Source organism: Trichomycterus rosablanca, chromosome 15 (genome assembly GCF_030014385.1).
Source record: "Trichomycterus rosablanca isolate fTriRos1 chromosome 15, fTriRos1.hap1, whole genome shotgun sequence".
Classification (NCBI taxonomy): domain Eukaryota; kingdom Metazoa; phylum Chordata; class Actinopteri; order Siluriformes; family Trichomycteridae; genus Trichomycterus; species Trichomycterus rosablanca.
Window position 1 is genome coordinate 25,284,741 of NC_086002.1, and position 25,142 is coordinate 25,309,882.

The 25,142-nt window shown below is 38.4% G+C and overlaps 3 protein-coding genes and 1 pseudogene across 3 annotated transcripts in view; 3 read left to right on the forward strand and 1 right to left on the reverse strand.

Moving 5' to 3' along the window:
* Positions 1-19,333, forward strand: part of LOC134329072 (uncharacterized) — a gene marked incomplete at its 5' end in the record, with an annotated part of 63,802 nt that extends 44,469 nt beyond the window's left edge. Inside the window, 2 exons of the mRNA XM_063010318.1 lie at positions 15,141-15,474; positions 18,991-19,333. Of these exons, the coding sequence (XP_062866388.1) occupies positions 15,141-15,474; positions 18,991-19,312 (656 nt within the window). The remainder of the gene's footprint in view (positions 1-15,140; positions 15,475-18,990) is intronic.
* On the forward strand, positions 11,852-12,470 carry LOC134328857 (histone H1-like). Its single transcript, XM_063010088.1, has one exon. It carries the CDS (start codon positions 11,852-11,854, stop codon positions 12,467-12,469), a length of 618 nt encoding a protein of 205 aa, XP_062866158.1. The 3' UTR covers position 12,470.
* A 674-nt stretch (positions 19,334-20,007) lies between the features above and the next one.
* On the forward strand, positions 20,008-20,435 carry LOC134329049 (histone H2B-like). Its single transcript, XM_063010295.1, has one exon. It carries the CDS (start codon positions 20,008-20,010, stop codon positions 20,380-20,382), a length of 375 nt encoding a protein of 124 aa, XP_062866365.1. The 3' UTR covers positions 20,383-20,435.
* A 1,937-nt stretch (positions 20,436-22,372) lies between these two features.
* LOC134328826 (histone H1-like) lies at positions 22,373-23,039 on the reverse strand (annotated as a pseudogene).
* Between the last annotated feature and the right edge of the window lie 2,103 nt (positions 23,040-25,142).

Sequence of the window (25,142 nt, forward strand, 5' to 3'; positions counted from 1 at the left end):
GGGGAATTGTAAAAAAGTAATATGATGTGGTAATATGAGATCCTGTGACCATGGTAAAAGAAATATTTGTAATGTCGCCCTGTTGTGGCACTTTTAGGGAATTGTAAAAAAAAAAATATTGATTTGATATTGTTACTTGCCTGAGGGACACATGTTTTTTTCTGTTTTCATATATTTGTGTTTGGTTGTTCTCTCTTTTTTTGTCTTTCTGCCTTTTAGCAGTACAAGTGGCTGCTGATTGAATGCAGCGTTTTATCCACTGCATCCAATGAGAGATATGGTTGAGTGACTGAGGGCGAGGCTTCCAGTAAAAAACACAGCAAGAGACCGGCATGATTAAAAAAAAGAAAAGGATAGAATGTCAAGACAAAGATAGAGTGTATACTTCTAAAGCACTGGTTGAGTAAATACAGCTGCAAGGTTATGTTATGAGCACATGCAGGAAGACAGACCACTGTAATTTTAGCCTTGTGATTATTTGTGGCCTGTTTTCTTGTGACTGTGGTTAAAAAAAAAAATTGTAATGTCGCCCTCTTGTGGCAGTGTTGGAGAATTGCAATAAAGTAATATGATGTGGTAATATGAGGTTTTGTGAATATGGAAAAAAAAAGATCCTTGTAATGTCGTCATCGTCGTCTTGTGGCAGTTTTGGAAAACTGTAAAAAAAATTACCATGACATGGTAAAATGAGCTCATGTGACCGAATTGGTAAAAAAAATCTTTTAATGTCGCCCTCTTAAGGCACTTTTGAAAAATTGCAAAAAAAATAGTGATATGATATTGTTACGAGCCTGTTCTCTACTGCAACCATTTAGAGACATGGTGGAGTGACTGGGACTTTCAATATGAAAAAAAGGGCAGTTGTAGCTTAACGGTTAAGATACTGGACTAGTAAGCAGAAGGTTGATGGTTCAAACCTCATCACTGTCAGGCTGCCACCGTTGGGCCCTTGAGCAAGGCCCTTAACCCTCAAATGCTTAGACTGCAAAATGTAAGTCGCTTTGGATAAAAGTGTCTGCTGAATGCTGAAAATTTAAAGACAAAGCAAGAGTGTTTACTTTTATTATTTGTGGCCAGTTTTGTTGTGACCATGGTAAAAAGAAATTGAAATGTCGCCCTTCTGTGGCACTTTTGGAAAATTGTTTTAAAAAGTAATATGTTGGTAAAGACCATGTTGGTAAACAAAAATCTTCCCTCGCCCTGTTGTGGCACTTTTGAAGAATTGCAAAAAAAAAAAAAAATAGTGATATTATATTGTTACGAGCCTGTTCTCCACTGCAAACAATTAAAGACATGGTGGAGTTACTGGGGACGAGACTTTCAATATAAAAGCAGCAGGCGACCTGTATACTTTGAAAGCTCTGGTTAAGTAAATACAGCTACAACGTATGTTGTGAGCACATGCAGGTAAACAGAGCAATGTAATTTTAGCCTTGTGTTTATTTGTGGCCACCAGATTTCTTGTGACTGGTAAAAACAACAATTGAGATGTCGCCCTCTTGTTGCATTTTTGGAGAATTGTTACAAAAACTAATATAATATGGTAAAATGAGGTTTTGTGAACATGGTAAAAAAAGATTTTTGTAATGTCGCCCTATTGTGGCAGTTTTGGAATTGCACATTGAAAAATTAACATGATATGGTGAAATGAGTTCATGTGACCAAGTTGATAAAAAAAAAATCTTGTAATGTCGCCCTCTTGTGGCACTTTTGGAGATTTGCAAAAAAGTAATATGTTGTGTTAATATGAGATCTTGTGACCATAATAAACAAAAATCTTTGTAATGTCGCCTTGTTGTGGCACTTTTGAAGAATTGTGAAAAAAAAAAATAGTGATATGATATTGTTACGAGCCTGTTAACTACTGCAACCAATTAGAGACATGGTGGAGTGACTGTGGGCGGGACTTTCAGTATAAAAAAAAAAAGAAAATAATGTCAAGGGCAGTTGTAGCCTAGCGGTTAAGATACTGGACTAGTAAGCAGAAGGTTGCTGGTTCAAAGCTCATCACTGCCAGGCTGTCACCGTTGGGCCCTTGAGCAAGGCCCTTAACCCTCAATTGCTTAGACTGCAAAATATAAGTCGCTTTGGATAAAAGCGTCTGCTAAATGCTGTAAAGGCAAAGCTAGAGTGTTTACTTTTATTAATTGATTATTTGTGGCCATTTTTTTTGTGACCGTGGTAAAAAAGAAATTGTAATGTCGCCCTCTTGTGGCACTTTTTGAGCATTGCAAAAAAAGTTATATGATGTGGTAATATGAGGTCTTTTGACCATGGTAAAAAAAGATCCTTGTAATGTCGCTGTCTTGTGGCAGTTTTGGAAAACTGTAAAAAAAAAATTCACATGATATGGTAAAATGAGTTCATGTGACCAAATGGGTAAAAATATCTATTTTAATATATTTTAATAAAATATATTAAAATATATATTAAATAAAATATATTTTAATGTCGCCCTGTTGTGGCACTTTTAAAAAATTGCAAAAAAGTAATATGATGTGGTAATATGGGATCTTGTGATCATGTTAAATAAATCTTTGTCGCCCTGTTGTGGCACCTTTGGAGAATAAAAAAAATAAATAGTGATATGATATTGTTACTTGCATGTATTAGTGTTTGGTTGTTCTCTCTTTCTGTCTTTTTGCAGTACAAGTGTCTGCTGATGTTATGAGCACATGCAGGTAGACAGACCACTGTAATTTTAGCCTTGTGATTATTTGTGGACACCAGTTTTCATGTGACTATGGTAAAAAAAAAAAAATTAAAATGTCGCCCTCTGGTATCACTTTTGGAGATTTGTTATAAAAACTAACATTATATATTATTATATAATATTATGGTGAAATGAGATCATGTGACCATGCTGTTAAAAAAAATCTTGTAATGTCGCCCTCTTGTGGCACTTTTGGAGAATTGCAAAATAAAAAAATAGTGATATGATATATGTTACATGCCTGAGGGAAACGTTTTTTTTTCTTTTATGTATTTGTGTTTGGTTGTTTTTTTTTTTTGGTTGCAGCGTTTTCTCCACTGCATCCAGTGAGAGGCATGGTGGAATGACTAAGCATCAGCAGTACAAGTGGCTGCTGATTGGTTGCAGCCTGTTCTCCACTGCAACCAATGAGCGATAGGGTGGAGTGACTGAGGGCGAGGCTTCTAGTAAAAAAACAGCAGGAGACAGTTTTGGAGAACTTAAAAAAAAAATTTACATGATATGGTAAAATGAGTTCATATGACCAAGTTGGTTATAAAAAAATATTTTAATGTCGCCCTCTTGTGGCACTTTTGGAGATTTGCAAAAAAGTAATATTATGTTGTAATATGAGATCTTGTGACCATGGTAAAAAAAAAATCTTTGTAATGTCGCCCTGTTGTGGAACTTTTGGGGAATAAAAAAAAAAAATAGTGAATAAAAAAAAAAAATAGTGATTTCATATTGTTACATGCCTGAGGGACACGTGTTTTTTTTGTTTTCATGTCTTTGTGTTTGGTTGTGCTCTGTTTCTGTCTTCCTGTATTTTTGCAGTACAAGTGGCTGCTGATTAGTTGCAGCCTGTTTTCCACTGCAACCAATCAGAGATATGATGGACTGACTGGGGATAAGCAGTACAAGTGGTTGCTGATTGGTTTAAGCCTGTTCTTCACTGCATCCAATTAGAGAAATGGTGGAGTAGCTGTGGGCGGGGCTTCCAGTAAAAAAAACAGCAAGAGACCGCCACGAATAAAAAAAGAAAATGATGTCAATACAAAGATAGAGTGTATACTTTTAAAGCACTGGTTGAGTAAATACAACTACAAGGTTATGTTATGAGCACATACAGGAAGACAGACCACTGTAATTTTAGCCTTTTGATTATTTGTAGCCAGTTTTCTTGTGACCATGGTAAAAAAAAAAAAAAAAGAAAGAAATGTCGCCCTCTTTTGGCACTTTTAAAGAATTGTTATAAAAGCTAATATGATATGGTAATATGAGTTCTGTTGACCATGGTAAAGCAAAAAATCATTGTAATGTCGCCCTTTTGTGGCAGTGTTTTAAAAAACTGTAAAAGAAATTAACATGATATTTAAACTTAGATCATGTGACCATGGAAAAAAAATCTTGTAATGTCTCCCTCTTTTGGCACTTTTGGAGAATTGCAATAAAATAATATGTTGTGTTAATATGAGATCTTGTGACCATAATAAACAAAAATCTTTGTAATGTCGCCCTGTTGTGGCACTTTTAAAGAAGTGTTGAAAAAAAATTGTGATATGATATTGTTACGAGCCTGTTAACTACTGCAACCAATTAGAGACATGGTGGAGTGACTGTGGGCGGGACTTTCAGTATAAACAAAAAAAGAAAAGAATGTCAAGGGCAGTTGTAGCCTAGCGGTTAAGCTACTGGGCTAGCAAGCAGAAGGTTGATTGTTCAAACCTCATCACTGCCAGGCTGCCACCGTTGGGCTCTTGAGCAAGGCCCTTAACCCTCAATTGCTTAGACTGCAAAATGTAAGTCGCTTTGGATAAAAGCATCTGCTAAATACTGACAATGTAAAGACAAAGTTAGAGTGTATACTTTTATTATTTGATTAATTGATTATTTGTGGCCAGTTTTCTTGTGACCATAATAAAAAAATTGTAATGTCGCCCTCTTGTGGCACTTTTGAAGAATTGCAAAAAAAAGTTATTATAATTTATATTATATAATATAATATTATGTGGTAATATGAGGTCTTTTAACCATAGTAAAAAAAATCCTTGTAATGTCGCTGCTTTGTGGTGTCACGCTTTGAGCCTCTGTGTGTGCTCCTGAGGTGCCACGCCCCCCTCTCCATGAGCACACTGTCTCCTGCCACACCCCGTTCCTGATTGGCTCTTCTGGGCTAATTAGCTCCAGCTGCTCCTAATAAAAGGAGGCAGCTTCTCAACAGACGCTGAGAACTATTCTTCTGAACTGGGTTATGGTGTTGGTCTCTGTGTTGGTCTCTGTGTTGGTCTCTGTGTTGGTCTCTGTGTTGGTCTCTGTGTTGGTCTCTGTGTTGGTCTCTGTGTTGGTCTCTGTGTTGGTCGGTCTCTGTGTTGGTCGGTCTCTGTGTTGGTCGGTCTCTGTGTTGGTCGGTCTCTGTGTTGGTCGGTCTCTGTGTTGGTCGGTCTCTGTGTTGGTCGGTCTCTGTGTTGGTCGGTCTCTGTGTTGGTCGGTCTCTGTGTTGGTCGGTCTCTGTGTTGGTCGGTCTCTGTGTTGGTCGGTCTCTGTGTTGGTCGGTCTCTGTGTTGGTCGGTCTCTGTGTTGGTCGGTCTCTGTGTTGGTCGGTCTCTGTGTTGGTCGGTCTCTGTGTTTGTTGGTCTCTGTGTTTGTTGGTCTCTGTGTTTGTTGGTCTCTGTGTTTGTTGGTCTCTGTGTTGGTCTCTGTGTTGGTCTCTGTGTTGGTCTCTGTGTTGGTCTCTGTGTTAAGCTTATGTTACTAGCCGTGTACTTAGTTTGTGTTACTAGCCGTGTACTTAGTTTGTGTTACTAGCCGTGTACTTAGTTTATGTTTAGTTAGCTGTGTTTAGTTTTGTTTAGCCCTGCTTTGTTGGTCTTGTCTTTTGTTATTAATAAATATCCTTTGTTAGTTTTTACATCTCTGCGTTTGTGTCCACCCCTATTGTCTTGTCCCTAGACCCCCTCGTGACATGTGGCAGTTTTGGAAAACTGTAAAAAAAAATTAACATGATATGGTAAAATAAGTTCATGTGACCGAACGGGTAAAAAAAAACAAAATTTTAATGTCGCCCTGTTGTGGCACTTTTGGAGAACTGTAAAAAACAAATTGTGAGATGATATTGTTACGTGCCTGAAGGACACAGAGTTTTTTTGTCTGTTTTCATGTACAGTATTTGTGTTTGGTTGTTCTCTCTTTCTGTCTTTCTGTATTTTTGCAGTACAAGTGGCGGCTGATTGGTTGCAGCGTTTTCTCCACTGCATTCAATGAGAGCTATGATGGAGTGACAGGGGGCGGGACTTTTAGTAAAAAAGCAGCAGACGACCGCCACAAATAAAAAAAAAAGAAAGAAAAGAATGTCAAGACAAAGATAGAGTGTATACTTCTAAAGCACTGGTTAAGTAAATACAGCTACAAGGTAATGTTATGAGCACATGCAGGTAGACAGACCACTGTAATTTTAGCCTTGTGATTATTTGTGGTCAGTCAAAAAAAAATTGAAATGTCGCCCTCTTGTATCAGTTTTGGATATTTGTTATAAAAACTAATATTATTTTTTATTATATAATATTATGGTAAAATGAGATCATGTGACCTAGCTGGTAAAAAAAATCTTGTAATGTCGCCCTCTTGTGGCACTTTTGGAGAATTGAAAAATAAAAAAATACTGATATGATATTGTTACGTGCCTGAGGGACACGTTTTTTTTTCTGTTTTCATGTATTTGTGTTTGGTTGTTCTCTCTTTCTGTCTTTTTGCAGTACAAGTGGCTTCTGATTGGTTGCAGCCTGTTCTACACTGCAACCAATGAGCAATAGGGTGGAGTGACTGAGGGCGGGGCTTCCAGTTAAAAACAGCAGGAGACCGCCAGAAATAAAAAAACAAAGTAAAGAATGTCAGGATAAAGATGGAGTGTATACTTAAATCATATACGTATGAAAGCTCTGGTTAATTAAATACAGCTTTACGGCTATGTTATGAGCATATGCAGGTAGACAGACCACTGTAATTTTGGCCTTATGTTTATTTGTGACCACCAGATTTCTTTTGACCGTGGTAAAAAAAAAAAATGTGTTGCTTCCCTCTGGTGGAACCTTTGGAGAATTGTAAAAAGTAATATGATATGTTAATATTCCCAGATTTTACCAATTCTTCCCTGTCTCAGGTCTGCAATCTTGCTGTCATTCTAGACTCCACTCTTTCTTTTGAATTTCACATAAAAAATGTTGCTAAAACTGGATATTTTCACCTTAAGAACATCTCTAGACTGCGCTCCTTTCTTTCATTCTCTTCAACTGAAACTATTGTAATGGACTATTGTAATGCTGTTCTTTATGGGCTCCCTGCCTCCGGGCTAAAGAGGCTACAGCATGTACAAAATTCAGCCGCGAGGGTCCTAACACATTCAAGATCACGTGATCACATAACTCCTTCACTTAAACAGCCCCACTGGCCACCCATCCAATACCACATTCAATATAAGGTTCTTTTGTTGGTTTTTAAAGCCTTGCATGGCCAAGCACTTACATATCTCACTGATTTACTTCATCCACACTCACCTACTCGTTTACTTCGGTCATCAGATGAAAACGTACTTGTTGTCCCCCCTTTCAGGCTTCGTTCTATGTGACAGGGCTTTTAGTATATCTGGTCCCAAACTCTGGAACTCCATTCCTGAGAAACTCCGAGCATGTACTTTGTTTTGGCTGAGCGGGAGTCATCTCTTCCCCTCCTGCTCCACCAACCAGACAAACCGCCAAAGTTTTTTATGTTGTGTTGTGTATCTTCTCTGGTAGTTAAAAGTTTAACTTAGTTATGTAATATTTTAATCAAACTTAAAAGCAGAGTAGGGGGTGAAGCCCTTTTTATGTTGTTTGTTTTTTGTTTTTCTCCTGGTAACAGTAGAGAGAGAGGCAGGAAAAACATTGTATTTTGATTAGTTTAGTACTTTGTACGGTGGCCGAGAAGTGCAAAACAAATTAACATTTTAGAAAATAAAATTACAAAAAAAACAAAAACAAATTTACAAGAGCTGAAACACTTTTACCAATGCCGAAACAAATTTACAAACAGCCGATCTGAAGAAAATGGTAGGTACAATACACAGGAAGTGCTTGTTGCTTACCTGCTGCCAATCAAACTGTTTCTCGGGGGTAAAGTGAACAGAGTTTGTGATGGTAACGCTAAACAATGTTTTGTCTATTTTGTGGAAATCATTTTATCCAGTTCACCTGCTTTTGTTTTTCTTGTAGTCTTGAAGTCCTTAGATGGTTTGTGCAGACATTTAGACGTGGCCTGTTCATCTCTATCTACTGTCCGCTTCTCTAAACATCTAAGGAATTCAACAAGAAAAACAAAAGCTGCCAACTGGCTGAAATAATTAACACAAAATGGACAGAACATTGTTTATTAGGGACGGAACATTTGATACCGAGGCTTTAAAACTTGTTTCACTTTTGTAACACTGGACTCAGTGTATCGGAGCTTATATTAAACCAGCAGGAATGTGTGGGACTGATTCAAAGCTTTGGTGCTTTTATTTCACTGATTATATAAGAGACAGTAAAACTACACTCTAATAAGTAATGTGTCATTTTTTCTACACAACTACTGTGTCCTGCAGTCTGTAACATGTTTTGTGTCATTTTTGGCCACTTTTTACACAGACACGTAAAGTAACTCCAATAGTTAGTCTACACATATATGTGTAGAACTGTGAGAAAATACACTGTTTAAAAATATATATTTATTCAATTTTAATTACATTTGTTGGATAAAATAATGGCATTTCTGACTAGAAACATAGATTTTTTTTCCCCCATGGAAGATTACAAATAAATTAATAAATAAAAATATGCATTAACCAGTCACATTTCTCCTATCAAGTAAATCTGTGTTTCATGGTTGATTTCCTCTTTTTGGACCATGCAAGGAAAGGAGCAGGACTCATCCTTATTGGTAAGTTGCAAAAGCAGTGGGGTTTCAAACTAGTCTAGTATTGAGTATGTTTTATTAATGTTTATTTAGTTCATGCTCATCAGTGTTTTGTTGTGTGTTTTATGAAGTCAAGCAAAGCTATAAAAAGTAGGTTTTAACCCTGTGACCTGTTTTAACTTACAATAGACTTACAATAGACTTAGTTAAGTAAAAAAGGAGGCACTGAATTACATTAATATAAACCTAAGTTTGCTTTTCTGTTCCTATTCAGTAATAAATGTTCTGTTAAACCTGACTAGTCTTTCTTTTTATTGGTATTATTTATCGTTAGCTAACTGGCTAACCGTTAATCGGACTTTTAGTTTGATAAAAATGGCGCCACAACAGAATGACTGTGGATGAGGTTACCATAGCAACCCTGTGTGTTTTCAGTGTTCTCAAGGTAATTTACTTAACTGAACTATTGGGACTGTGGGGTTACAGTGATTGAGTAACATTATTTAAGTTAAATCTCATTATGAGAAGCGAATTTTAATCATTTTAACATTTTTAGCTCAGTTCGTTTTACTAAATCGGTTCTTTTAAATCATCTGTTTAAACGAATCGAAAAACTGAATCGATTGATTCATTAGTGCTTAAGAGAAGCTAATGCAGTCGGTTCGGAAGTGCAGAATCGTTTCAGAAGAATCGGTTCTTTAAATCGAATTGTTAGCAACATTGCTTATTGTTATTAGCATTAAAGCTGGTAGTGGTGGATATATTTAGGGTAAAGCACAACTCTTCCAAAATTCATCATCCGATTTACTTTATTCTGGTAAAGGAAACATTTTAGCTTGTATGCTGTAACTGTAGTTTTCAGGTGACTTGTTTAATAATTTGTTAAACAGCCTATGTGAATAATTAGAGACATGACAAATTTGGAGGAATATTAGTTGTGTTCTGATAACTTATTTGGTTGGTTGACTAATCAGAATGTTATTCAAAATATTAAATGTTGTAAATGTCTAATTCAGTTAATATTTTGTATTGTGATTACACAAGACTCTCTGAGAGAGAAACACAGCACCTTGTAATGATATTTCTGTCTTTCTTTTAGGACAGAGAAACAGACGTTTTACGAGTTTTTGCAACCATCTTTAAGAATGGAAAGAAGTTCAAGCAAGATATATTTTGTACCTTTACTGTTAAACTGTTTGTAATCTTGTTTTAATTTATTACTTGTCACAAAAAAGAATGTTATTTAAACATTTGTAATATTATACAGTAAAATAAAATGGCTACATTTGTATTAGTCTTTATTTTACCCATTTTCTTGATTACACATAATCAACACACATTGTGTAAGAACAACACATTGTGTGTGTTAATTATCCTAACACGGTGGGTGTGCAAAAACAGGATGATACATTTACTGTGTTTAAATCAACATATAGTATGTGTCGTCCCTGAGCACACTCCTCACATGTGTTGAAATTCCACACAGTGTGTGTCGTTTTTAACACATTTCTTTTTAGAGTGTAGGATTACCAACCGCCTCGTAAAATACAGAATCGATCTTTATTTGGAGACTAAACGCCACGTTCCGTATTGAACTGATACAGGATGAGCTTTGTATGAAACTGAAGGATACTGCTGCTACCGTGGGAATTAGAAAGCGTTTGGTTATTATATTAAGTAGTATTCGCTTTTATTCTTAGTAACGGTGTGTGTGAGCAGGTTTATCAGCATAACAACCTGTTTAATACACCGCTGTATGAGTAGCGCAGTGGGCTGAGTGTGTTGTTGCTAGCTTTTGCAGGTTTGTGTGTGTGTGTGTGTGTGTGTGTGTGTTGTGTTTGGTTCTAGCTTTTGTGCGCGTGTGTGTGTGTGTGAGAGAGAGAGAGAGAGAGAGAGAGAGAGAGAGAGAGAGAGAGAGTAAAAAATGTAAGTAAAATAGGTGGATATGTCTCACCTGGACTGCTAGAGCCATTAATGTTATGTTAAATTGGGTGTTAGGGTCATGAATGAGTGATTAACTAAATAAACCATGAATACATTAAACAAATAAATAAATACAAATTGAGTAAATAAGTTTTCAGATTCTTCTGTGCTTAACAATACTGACTTATAAAGTCTTTATAAGTGACATCTGTGTTAAAAATGTGTTTGTATATTCCACTGTATTGTGAGAAATGGGACGTTATAAGTCATATTCTGCTAAAGCATAACGTTTCATAAACATATTTCAGTCAGACACATCTTGATTAAAGTGAAAGTGATCTTAGCTGTGTAACAATAAAAACCAAATAAGTGAAAGAAGACATTGTATGTGTCGGTGTTAGCTGTGTTAAAGCTATTTCTGAGTTAAACATTAAACAGTGCATCTTTATAAAAGAGATGTATCAGATAAATAACTAAAATAGACTTGAATCTGTTTTGTGAGTGTTAGAAACATCAGTAGAATGTGAATGTTGGAGCCATGTGTTGTTTTAGAAATGTTTCAGTATATGTGAACTTAAAGCTGACACGGTGATGTTCTGTAGATCTTACAGCACAAATATGTAGGAATGACTGAAATAAATGTTAGTGTATTAAAATATTCTTCTTATTATCACCATTATTATTCTAAATTGTTATATTTACTTTTTTCTTCCATTTGTTCTTTCAGCTACATGACAGTTAAGCACCCTGGACTCGACCTAGTCCTGCTTGGTAGCTGTGTTTTACTTCACACTAAACAGCCTATTTTTCTAGTAGAAAATGAAGCTCACATCCGCTTATAAATACATGTGGAAAACACCAAGGCCTGGTTTGCTCTTTTCAGCCTGTGTCTACAAGAAGATCGGGTTTCCTCAGCATATTTTTACGTGTAATAAGATGTGAAATGTGCGCTGCGTCGCTTTACGCATCAGGAGCGGTGTGCTGTTTTAGCAGAACACAAGGAAACAGAGCATCGTTAGGTTCCCTTTGCGGGCTTTTACATGAACGAGAGAACTTATGTTCGGCCGACGTGCACTTTATTACCTCGTATTTTATATCAGGACTTGTATTTTAATCACTATTTGCCATGAGAAAACACAAGTGCGCATGTGTCACGGAAGCACACAGACGCTGCGCTGGCCGAGCTGAGTCTACACAGTTCTCATGAGTGCTATAAAGCTCCGCCCCCTCTCGTAAGAGGGAGGAATCTCTGTACAACAGAGCACAGCGCTTCACTCGCTCTTTCTTAGCGCCGTTTTAGCTCCAACAACGATGGTAGAAGAAGCTCCAGCACCGGCCAGCTCGGCCCCCGCCAAGGCTCCTAAAAAGAAGACCGCGGCCAAACCCAAGAAAGCGGGTCCCAGCGTCGGCGAGCTGATCGTCAAAGCTGTTTCCGCTTCCAAGGAGAGGAGCGGCGTGTCCCTGGCCGCCCTGAAGAAAGCTCTGTCTGCAGGTGGATACGACGTGGAGAAGAACAACTCCCGCGTCAAACTCGCCGTCAAAAGCCTGGTGACCAAGGGCATCCTGGTGCAGACCAAGGGCACCGGCGCCTCAGGCTCTTTCAAGCTCAACAAGAAGCAGACCGAGGCGAAGAAGCCCGCGGCCAAAAAAGCCGCCGCTCCTAAAGTGAAAAAAGCCGCAAAGAAACCCGCTGCTGCAAAGAAGCCCAAGAAGGTAACAGCCAAGAAGCCCGCAGCTAAGAAGTCCCCCAAGAAGGTCAAGAAACCCGCTGCTGCCGCTAAGAAAGCCACCAAGAGCCCCAAGAAGGCTAAGAAGCCGGCGACCCCCAAGAAGGCAGCCAAGAGTCCTAAAAAAGCCAAGGTAGCCAAACCCAAGACCGCTAAACCCAAAGCGGCCAAGGCCAAAAAAGCTGCACCCAAAAAGAGGTAAACTTGTTCCTGTTTTCTTATCTTCATTTTCTTAAAACGGCTCTTTTAAGAGCCACCTATATCTTCCCATAAAGAGTCGCGTTTCCTAAACACATATATACATATAAGCATGCATGCGAACTGTTCATACATGCAGCCATTCATACATACATATTTTGTGGAGAGTGATCAGCAAGGAGTTAAAAACACTAAGTATAACTGGTCCTGTTTTATGTGTAATAATGCTTTTGTCACACATCCCCATAAAACTGTGCGTATAAATGTGTATATTTATGTGCACTCACGTATATGAGCTCCTTACATAATGTAATTATTAGTGTAAATGTTATTGTGACATAATATAATGTAATTGTTGCTTAAGAGAAGCTTTTCTGTATCATACATTACACGGGCGGAAGAACGGAGGAGAAGAGAGAGGAGGGGGGGCAATATGTGAGGGGGCGTGTATGTGTTTCCCTGAGACATGACGGCGCGTTTATGATTGGCTCAGCTGTGCCTTCGCTCTAAGCCAATAGGAGAGAGGCCAGTTTTCCTATATCATACAGCTTCGAGCCTTCCCCCGGTTTACTTCAGTTTTGTTCCACGAACGCATCTGATCATCAAAATGAGTGGGAGCTGTTGATATGGGTAATAAATTAAAAATAGCATTTTGTAAAAATGTAACACAAGCCATGAATAGAGGTGCAATTTGGGTTGGAAAAAAAGAATATTGGTCAAAACAAAAAGGTAAAAAGAGATTAAATATACCATACTACCAACTCCTTTACGGAGATTTTATGTTTAAACATGATCATTTAAATATAGACTGGCTAAATCAAACCAATAAAGATATTTATAATATAATTAATAATCATTATTATGGTGAAAAGATACAATACAGTCAACTAACCGAAGAGGAATCGACAAAAGTAAGAAAAAATATCTCCTCTAAAAACATCTCTGAAAACATACGCGATACAATATGGTTAATAACGGTTGGAAGACTTCCTGTAAGAGTTATCGTTAAATGGAGTTGCTTTGTAACAACAAAATTATGCCCGATACAGGGCTGTTTACAAGATGAAACCATCGAGCATCTACTAATAAACTGTAGTAGATCAGTTGATATTTGGAACAAAATTAAAACTTTAAACTTAGATTTCGAAATAAATAAAAAAACAATTATGTTTGGAATCTTCGAAAATATTTCTCAAAGAATAAATGACCTTTATTGGTTAGTTGTCTGTATTGTTAATACAAAAATCTGGAAAACTAGGTGTAAAATGATTTTCGAGCAATGCAACATACCCCCAGATATTGTTTTTAAACAAATTGTATGCCATCTTAGAAGACTAAAAAATGAAGACTTGCGCACAAAAAAAACTTCACTTCCTTGGTCAATATTAAGATTGTAATTTATTATTATTATTCTTTTTTTTTTTTTCACTTAAAAAAAATAATGTATAAAAAGGGAAAATAAAAAGAACAAGCTCTGAATATATATATTTTTTCTGTATTATTCTACTCTGGATTTGTAATGAACATTTTGAACTGATGTAATTATTTTGATGATGTATTGATCTGTATATATTTGTAATGTGATTGAATTTTGTTAAATAAAACTATTTAAAAAAGGAAGACCGGTGGTAAGGCTAGAGCTAAGGCCAAGACTCGTTCATCTCGTGCCGGACTTCAGTTCCCCGTGGGCCGTGTTCACAGACTGCTACGTAAGGGTAATTACGCCGAGCGTGTGGGAGCTGGTGCTCCTGTCTACTTGGCTGCCGTGCTGGAGTATCTGACCGCTGAGATCCTCGAGTTGGCTGGTAACGCCGCCAGAGATAACAAGAAGTCTCGTATCATCCCTCGTCATCTGCAGTTGGCCGTGCGTAACGACGAGGAGTTGAACAGACTGCTTGGAGGTGTAACCATCGCTCAGGGCGGTGTGCTGCCTAACATCCAGGCTGTTCTGTTGCCCAAGAAGACCGAGAAACCATCCAAGGCCAAGTAAAGTCGCTCTCGTGTTATAACCAAAAGGCTCTTTTAAGAGCCACCCATTTCCACAGAAAAAGTGCAATTTCTTCAGCTAATGTGTAAACAAAACAAATGTAATATCGTTTCATAGACTCACACGGCATAAAACACGTGATTTATCACGTTAAATTTAACAAATCAATATGTACGATTTATTTTTTCCCTATCTATCTTATCTTTACATATATCCCTATATATGTATACATTAGCCAAGTTATAGATCACTTGCAGTAACAAAACCAACAATATAGACGATTAAAAGTGGTGCAACAAACGTGTTTGTGTAATACACATGAAACAAAAATAATAATAATGCTAATAATAACTAACAACAAGCAAAATGAACGAAATATTCAATAATATATTTTTTAAAAAGGTATATGCTTTAAATGCGATTGTAAGCTGTGTTCTAAAAGCACAAAGAAAGAAAGGAAAGTATTATAAATCCCGCCAACAGCATAGAGGAAATATTATGTTTTTTGAAACGAGGCAGCGGCAGAACGCCGACCAGTAAGCGACATTTAACGTAAGCACGATCGTCCAATGAGAAAAGAGCGTAATCAAGACGCCCAATGAGCGCGGAGCGGCTCTGGTACTTAAATAGAGCGTGTTGTGCGAGCTAACATATTGTGTTCTACAGTTCGTGAAGTGCGGAGTTCCAGACGCGATGGCAAGAACCAAGCAGACCGCTCGTAAATCCACCGGTGGTAAAGCGCCGAGGAAGCAGCTCGCCACTAAGGCTGCCCGCAAGAGCGCCCCGGCTACTGGCGGTGTGAAGAAACCTCACCGTTACAGGCCAGGTACCGTGGCTCTGCGTGAAATCCGCCGTTATCAGAAGTCCACTGAGCTGCTCATCCGCAAGCTGCCCTTCCAGCGCCTGGTTAGAGAGATCGCTCAGGACTTTAAGACCGATCTGCGCTTCCAGAGTTCTGCCGTCATGGCTCTGCAGGAGGCCAGTGAGGCTTACCTGGTCGGTCTGTTCGAGGACACCAACCTGTGCGCCATCCATGCCAAGAGGGTGACCATCATGCCTAAGGACATCCAGCTGGCCCGCCGTATTCGCGGAGAGCGTGCTTAAACGAACCCACTCCATCCAGTTATCCCCAAAGGCTCTTTTAAGAGCCACTTACATGCTTCCACTGAAATGGGCATTTTGCATAAATTTTTTTATCATTCCATTGTGTGTGCGTGGTCCGAGTTATAATTTAGTTATATTTATCAGTTATAAATATTAGGAAAAACTGGTTAATGTGTTTGTGTGTGTAGAGATGTACTTTACATGTTCTTACAACAATTATAAACAAGGTTACATAAGTACAGCTGATTAAAGATTGGCAGGTGGTGTCTTATAACACATGATTAATAATGTTTATAGTGGTGTATGTTTATGGGGTTCTATAAAGCACTGAGTTAGTAAGAGTAATATAGTCGTTATGAGTAGTAGAGTAAAAACAAAAAACATGACGGTAAGTAAGAGGGAGCCGTAAATTGCAGCGGTGGTTAAAATATTTCGCTACTGATGCAAAAATAAAAAAGTTTAATGATCAGTAATTATTCAGAATAATATAACAATAATAAAATACTATTCTAGGTACTCAACACAGGGTAATTAGAGACATTTTAGAACAGACATACTGTAAAATATTAAGTGTAAATAATCATAATTACTCATAATAATTATTTTTATTTCTATTATAACTGTTGTAATAATAGTGTTATTGGTGATGGTAGTAGTAGTAGTAACTGTAATTATAATGTTATGGAGAACCAATAGATGATTAGTGGAGCGTTTCTTTCATCTCGTGGCCAAAATGTGAAAACACGAACTAAATCTGTGTGTTTATGTGTTTTCTTTTATGTATGTATATTTTTATGTATTTTCATGTAATATAAAAAATTGTTAGGAGGATTTAGTGGCGTTGGTGTTGCACGGTGTACACAGTCTTTATTTTACACAGAGATGGTATTAACTGATTGTAGTGTAATCTACAGTATGGCTGTACATTGGTAGAATGTAAACACGCTGGATGAAGTCATAAGGAATGAGCAGAATATTGAATGTTAACCATAAGACTGGTTATTGTAATAATGGTAATAAAACAACCGTATTCACAATGATGCCTTTTCTAATTTGGTAATTCATGTGTTTGAGCCGCCACTGTGTGTGTGTAACTTTAACCTTTGCCCTCTGAGTCCCGCAGCACCGACTCCCATTTCTGACGTGTTTTTGTCGCCGTTTGCAGGTTCTTCGGCTGGTACTCACACTCAGGCTGGAACTCATTGTTCTCGCTACCTGATCTGAAGGCATGAGGACCCAGGTGTGGTTCATCACCTCCAGGTGCGCCTTGTGTTCCTAGGCAGCACAGATGATATCTGTTGAGCCCAATTTAAAACCTCCTTCTAACCCAAACTATAATAACCCCAAAATGTTTCTAACCGTAACTATGATAACCCCAACATGTATCTAACCCAATTAGGATAACCCCAAGCTAGTTCTAACCCTAAATTAATCCTATTTTTACTATCAGGCAATGAAATTAGAAGGAGGCAGAGTAAAAACATCAACATAATTTCACTATTTAATTTACTTTCACGAAAACAGGTGGGAAAAAGTGTAGGTTTTCACATTAACAATACACAAAAAAAAAATTTCTATAACTTTTGGACTTCATTTGCTGTTTTTCAGTCCTTTGAAGCAGTCAAGACCAGCTTTGTGATGTCCAAAAAGTACATAAAGCGCTATAAAAAGACCTTGTTGCTTTTGTATTTGAGCTAGCAAAGCTTCACACCTGAATGTTGAACATTGTTCACGTTCTTGTATTTCACGGTGTTTAGTACCTTAATGGGGATTTAAATTGTAAACTTTAAACGGCTTTACTTCTGACTTCAGTAAATAAATAGACGCCCATGTCTTGTTAAGAAATTGCAGTTTCTATCTATTGCACTCACAGTTCTGTTCATGAACACATTACGGTGAAGATGGATAAACTCGCACACACCTAAATCATAAACTGAGAGGGAAATAAAAAAAACCAGAAAACCAACCCCATAAAAAAAGAAAATAAATTAATTAATTAATTAATTTGAGTTCACATATACGGACACATTTCTAAAACAACACATGGCTCCTACACTTACACAAGAGATCTCACTTATTAACATGCTTTTTTTTTTTTTATAATTCTTTTTAAAACTCAGAAATGGTTTTAACACAGCTAACACTGAAACATAAAATGTCTTCTTTCACTTATTTGGATTTTATTGATACACAGCTAAGATCACTTTCACTTTAATCAAGATGTGTCTGACTTTGAAATATGTTTATGAAACGTTATGCTTTAGCAGAATATGACTTATAACTTCCCATTTCTCACAATACAGTGAAATATACAAACACATTTTCAACACAGATGTCACTTATAAAGACTTGCATCAGTATTGTTCAGCACAGACAAATCCAAACACTGCTTTACACATTTTTTATGTGACACATATCCAGGGCCAGATGTAGCCTAGTGGTTAAGGTACTAGGCCATTGACCAGAGGGTCACTGGTTCAAGCCCCACCACTGCTAGGTTATCACTATTGGGCCCTTGAGCAAGGTTCTTAACCCTCAATTGCTCTGACTGTATACTGTTACTGTAATGTAAATCGCTTTGGATAAAGGCGTCTGCTAAATGCTGAAAATGTAAATATTCACCTATTTTACTTTTTTTTTTAACTCTCTCTCTCACACACACACACACACACACACACACATCTGCAAAAGCTAGCAACAAACACTGGCGTTGTTCATTTATATATTAAACATTCCAACACAATTTTACCCTCATGTTTTATTTACCCTACACCTCCTCCTACACTGCTGCAGGTGTTTTAGATCTTTGTTTTTATCATAACGTGTCTCTAATGCTACTTTCACAAGCACTGACAGATTTCTAAAGCTATTTGTTTGTTTCAAATTCAATATTCACTACAACTGTACTGATATGAACTAATATAAATTTTTGATTATACACTGCTGTATTCTCCCACACCGTCTTTCCGTATTCCTAGTATGTTTTTTTTTTATTTTTTGGCTACATTGTCATGTCTCTAATGGCTCTTTGTCCCACCTAATTGAACAATATTAAAACATGCGACAAACATGGCGATTATAGTACATTGTAATAAGGTTTAAGGTTGCATAGGGTTTAGGGTTGTTTCTTTGTTTGTCTTTCTTTCTTTTGGCACAACATGTTTAGAAAAAAAATTCTTAACATTAAACATTAGTTACAGAAAAATATGTCATGTGGAATACATCACATCGATTGTGGACCGATTTACTGTGAGGATAAAACAGTGGAGGTTCTAAGTTACGCGCTTTACATGAGATCTACTCAGAGCAGCTGCGGTCACAGTGGGCGGTCACTGCTTAACTCCGCCCCATTGTCTTCAACTAGGTCCGGTAGAGGGAAATAACAGGCTCGCTGTGAACGCTCGTCCTGCATTGACTCGCTTCATCTCGACGAGAGCAGTAACGATGTCCGGAAGAGGAAAAGGCGGCAAAGGTCTTGGAAAAGGAGGCGCTAAGCGTCACCGCAAAGTTCTCCGTGATAACATCCAGGGTATTACTAAACCCGCCATCCGCCGTTTGGCTCGCCGTGGCGGTGTGAAGCGTATTTCCGGCTTGATCTACGAGGAGACCCGCGGTGTGCTCAAGGTTTTCCTTGAGAACGTCATCCGTGATGCCGTCACCTACACCGAGCACGCCAAGAGAAAGACCGTCACCGCAATGGACGTGGTGTACGCTCTGAAACGCCAGGGACGCACCCTGTACGGATTCGGGGGTTAAACGTTCAGACCTCCACACTAACACAACGGCTCTTTTAAGAGCCACCCATATCTTCTACTAAAGAGAAAGTCCTGCTTTATTATTAATATTGTTATTAATAGTAGTAGTACGTTCACTGATGCGTGGATGGGCAAATCACTCGTTTAGCCCCAAAAGCATCATTCTAAGAAAAAATAACACATTCACTTATGTAGCCTTAAAACCTTGGAATTATTATTAGTAGTTAGTAGTCATACGGCGTGTTTGCATACTACCAATGTACAGCCATACTGTAGATTACACTACAATCATTAACACGATCTTTGTGTAAGATACAGTAAAACATTGTGCCCGAATGCTTAGCTTAAAAAACTAAACAAAAAAATGAAATTGATCGATCTGTGTATGTATAATATATATATTATATACAATTTAATAAAATGTAACAAAATATTGCTATTGATTCTTTTATATTCGGTTTTAAAACATGTATCGACCTCAGATTAAGCGGGAACAGACAACAAAGAACAGATTCTAGTGAATGGGGCAGAAGGGGGCGTGGAACGGTATGTTGTCTGTCCAATAGAAACCCAGGACCTTGGACCAATCAGAGTTACGTGTTCCAACTTGGCTTACTCAGCATGCAGGGTTAATAAAGCGGGCGTGTAGAGCGTCTACATTCACTCGCAGTTTGCTCTAGAGGAAACAGCAGCATCATGCCCGAACCAGCGAAAGCCGCGCCCAAGAAGGGCTCCAAGAAAACCGTCACCAAGACCGCCGGCAAAGGAGTCAAGAAGCGCAGAAAGGCCAGGAAGGAGAGCTACGCTATCTACGTGTACAAGGTCATGAAACAGGTCCACCCTGATACCGGGATCTCCTCCAAGGCTATGGGCATCATGAACTCCTTCGTCAACGACATTTTCGAGCGTATCGCTGGTGAGTCCTCTCGTCTGGCTCACTACAACAAGCGCTCCACCATTACCTCCAGGGAGATCCAGACCGCCGTGCGCCTGCTGCTTCCCGGTGAGCTGGCCAAGCACGCCGTGTCCGAGGGTACCAAGGCCGTCACCAAGTACACCAGCTCCAAGTAAAGCGCCTTAGTCGCTCTGGCAAACCAACGGTTCTTTTAAGAGCCACCCATCTTATCAAGTTAAGAGAATTTTCTTCTTTTTAAATATTAGATCTGAATATGTCATACACATTATCTAGATAGCCTCACATGTTTATAATACTTGATTTTTTATTTATTAATATATTACTATTCTTGGGCCCTGCTGTTCTTCACGAGTTGTCCACGACTGTCACTATGTGGTGAGTTTAGGAGATTACACATAATAAAATGTCACTGTACTCTTAAAGTTATTATAATACACTCAGAGCTGTAGAGAGAGAGTTGCTACACTCCTTGATCTCGCCAAACAAACCCGGTGCTGTTAAAATAAAAAAAAAAACGATAACTAACTAACTGTATTAGGCGTTTACAAAACTAACGAGAACGTACTAATATTATAGATAGAATAGCCTTCGTTTTCGTGTTCATCATTTTATTTATGAGCATTGTGAACTGATATGAAATCGATGTTTTCCACTCGAGCAGTTTTAGGTGAGCTGCCAGCACCGTACAGTACCTCATGCGGTCTTTCCCAATCCGCTCCCTCCTCACTAACACTCCACTACAGAGGGACCCTCCACGTGAACGCGCAAACGGAGGCGGAGTGGAGAGGGGGAGTGAGTAGGGAGCGGATTGAGATTGGGGGGATTGGGCTCCCTGACGGCACTTCATGTTTACATTCCGTTTCTGCTCTTCACGCTAGCCTGCAAAATGACCACAGCAAAAGTTAAGTTGATGTTTTTCTGATGTGTGTCTCATGAATTAGTTCATATTATTATTAGGGCTGTCGTTAATCGCGTTAAATTTTTAATCGCGATTAAAAAAAATTAATCGTGATAATTTGTAATCAAACTATTTTTATTGAGCTGTTTGTGTCAGCTTTATTTCATGTGTTAGTAAACATCCATTCTTGCATTTCAGGGCTGCAGCACCTTCCAGAAAAGCTGGGATGGTAAAGCATTTACCACTTTGTAATGTTGCCATTCCGTCTCAACACAAAGATGTTTTGGCACCTTGAATACCTAGCAATGAAGTGTTCTGGTGTATTTTGTGCCATTGTTCCTGAAAACGTGTCTTAAGGTGTGCAACAGTACACGGTTGTTGTCATAGTCACTTCTTACAAAATTCTCCACACGTTCTCTCTGGTAGGCCAGTCCAATACTTTTAGTCCTGTGATGACATGCGCTCCCTCAATAATAATCATGATGTCCTTTAGTGTGTCACCTGCAGAAGCTCTCATGTTCATCATCACAACTACTGCCAATGAGGGCTGGTCCACTTCTAAACCTTCAGGTTCCTGCAACATCAATTATTATGGTATGAAAAGGGTCAAAAGTAATTTGTTAATACTTTAATTTGTCTTGTCAAAACATGCAGTTAATAAACATTACATTTTTGGACTAATTGTCACATTAACAAGTTTCATTTTAATTACATTTTTATAGTTTTATCCTTATTAGGATGAAATGCACCAAATTGGAATAATTAAAATATGTCTCACAAATGACTGAATATTAAGATAATTGAGGTTTGCAAAAAAAAGACTCGTTATGTTGTGGTTAACCAAGTTAACTAACCTGACATGAGGTTTAAATTAAGTTAACTATGTTTTCTCTAACAAGCTTAGCATGTTTACAGATAAATGCAAAACTTTTTTCCAGCTTCAGATAAAACTTCATTCATCTAACCATCTGTGTGTTATCGAGTTTTAACTTTGCTCTCAACACTGGGTTAAAGTCATTATTACACATAAAACAGGACCAGTCATACTTAGTGTTTTTAACTCCTTGCTTATCACTCTCTCCACAAAATATGTATGTATGGATGGTTGCATGTATGAACAGTTGTATGTTCGCATGCATGCTTATATGTATATATGTGTTTAGGAAACGCGACTCTTTATGGGAAGATATAGGTGGCTCTTAAAAGAGCCGTTTTAATAAAACGAAGTTAATAAAACAGGAACATGTTTACTTCTTCTTGGGTGCAACTTTTTTGGCCTTGGCCGCTTTGGGCTTGGCGGTCTTGGGTTTGGCTGCCTTGGCTTTTTTAGGACTCTTGGCTGCCTTCTTGGGGGTCGCCGGCTTCTTAGCCTTCTTGGGGCTCTTGGTGACTTTCTTAGCGGCAGCAGCGGGTTTCTTGACCTTCTTGGGGGACTTCTTAGCGGCGGGCTTCTTGGCTGTTACCTTCTTGGGCTTCTTTGCAGCGGCGGGTTTCTTTGCGGCTTTTTTCACTTTAGGAGCGGCGGCTTTTTTGGCCGCGGGTTTCTTCGCCTCGGTCTGCTTCTTGTTGAGCTTGAAAGAGCCTGAGGCGCCGGTGCCCTTGGTCTGCACCAGGATGTCCTTGGTCACCAGGCTTCTGACGGCGAGTTTGACGCGGGAGTTGTTCTTCTCCACGTCGTATCCACCTGCAGACAGAGCTTTCTTCAGGGTGGCCAGGGACACGCCGCTCCTCTCCTTGGAAGCGGAAACAGCTTTGACGATCAGCTCGCCGACGCTGGGACCCGCTTTCTTGGGTTTGGCCGCGGTCCTCTTTTTTAGGAGCCTTGGCGGGGGCCGAGCTGGCCGGTGCTGGAGCTTCTTCTACCATCGTTGTTGGAGCTAAAACGGCGTTAAGAAAGAGCGAGTGAAGCGCTGTGCTCTGTTGTACAGAGACTCCTCCCTCTTACGAGAGGGGGCGGGGCTTTATAGCACACATGAGAACTGTGTAGACTCAACTCGGCCAGCGCAGCGTCTGTGCTTCCGTGACACATGCGCACTTGTGTTTTCTCATGGCAAATAATGATTAAAATACAAGTCCTGATATAAAATGCGAGGTAATAAAGTGCACGTCGGCCGAACACAAGTTCTCTCGTTCATGTAAAAGCCCGCAAAGGGAACCTAACGATGCTGTTTCCTTGTGTTCTGCTAAAACAGCACACCGCTCCTGATGCGTAAAGCGACGCAGCGCACATTTCACATCTTATTACACGTAAAAATATGCTGAGGAAACCCGATCTTCTTGTAGACACAGGCTGAAAAGTGCAAACCAGGCCTTGGTGTTTTCCACATGTATTTATAAGCGGATGTGAGCTTCATTTTCTACTAGAAAAATAGGCTGTTTAGTGTGAAGTAAAACACAGCTACCAAGCAGGACTAGGTCGAGTCCAGGGTGCTTAACTGTCATGTAGCTGAAAGAACAAATGGAAAAAAATAATAATAAACATAATAATTTAGAATAATAATGATGATAATAAGAAGAACATTTAATGTTAGTCAGAACAAGTAAAAACAACCGTATTCACAATGATGTCTGTTCTAATTTAAAAATTCATGTGTTTCAGCCGCAACGATAGCTAACAAGTGTTAACAAGTGTCATAAGCGAGTTAGATAAAAACCATGACTGAAATACATCAGTTTAGGGAATGTCGTTAGTTTCAGCTGTTCATCTTTTACAAAGCGTTTCCCTGGATAAATAGAAAAAAAAACATCAACAAGTCACGTACCTCTACTTATATATATATTATATATATTATATTTTTTATATATTATAAGTTATTGCGTGTTTGTCAATTTAAAAATCAAAAATGGTCTTCAACAAATGATTTGAATGAATACAGAGCGTTAATGTCATTGTAACACTTACAGATTGACATAATTTTTAATGCTGCGTTTCAGTGAGCAATGACACAACGACTTTCATATTACATGATGCCCTTAAATGATCATAATTTTTCTTTACTGGAGAATTTTTTACATCGATCCCGCTACCTCTCGTATGCTAAGCGAGCGCTCTACCATTTGAGCTAATTCCCTTTAAAAAGAACCCTCTTTTACCCTTTGTAAATTGTAATGTACTAACAGAATTGATGCTGCATTATGTAAGGCCTAAAATAGTGCAGGATATACCAACTGTTTAGTGCAGTGCAATAACAAAGCGGCTCTGTGAAGCAAGAACTGAAATTATGATGCATGTAATTCAACGTAAAATATATGTAGGTATTAATATCTAGAACTCAGTGCATTATTAGGCTACACATAAATGTAGATTTAAACTGTCCTCTATTTACTACAGTGTGTTTGAAACAGCTGGCAGTACAATTATTTCAAGTACAACTAGATCAAGTACATGCTATTTCAATTAGACATATCTCACTAAGTACAAATCTTTTAACTTTCTAAATAAACCACGTTGTACAGGACATTAGTGCTTACTGTAGTAAGGAACAACTCACCTGAACAGGGACTTGAACCCTGGACCCACAGATTAAAAGTCTGATGCTCTACCGACTGAGCTATTCGGGCCCTACATACTGCTTTATTCCTCACAAGGATGTGACATGAATTAAAAACTTTAACATACGTTGTCCTGTAAAACTGCAATTGATATAAAATGTTTGAATGTTTTTGCAAATATGTGAAATAAACCATTTTTATTTTATATGTTGCTTTTACTTATTAAGCCAAGTTTCATCCTGAAAAAGTACTTTTAACTATATATTTTTTTATAGTTTAAAACCTTAAGAAGAGTCAATTTGACCCATAACCTATCAGGAAGGTTAAACCTTTAATCACTTCTCACGTTTGTTTTCGTGACTAAACGTAGTTTGGGAGACCAGAGAGGCTCTCCTGTGATTCCAGTTGGTGATAGATGGTGTAGTGTGTGACCCCCTATCACCGATCAGCCGTGTAGTGTGAAAGCCACACCGACTTGAAAGACTCCCGTTTACAAGAGATCCAGTCGTGTAGTGTGAACTGTAC

Bases quoted from the DNA above. Each gene is read 5' to 3' on its own strand.
- LOC134329049 (XM_063010295.1), top strand. From the start codon at position 20,008: ATGCCCGAACCAGCGAAAGCCGCGCCCAAGAAGGGCTCCAAGAAAACC.
- LOC134328857 (XM_063010088.1), top strand. From the start codon at position 11,852: ATGGTAGAAGAAGCTCCAGCACCGGCCAGCTCGGCCCCCGCCAAGGCT.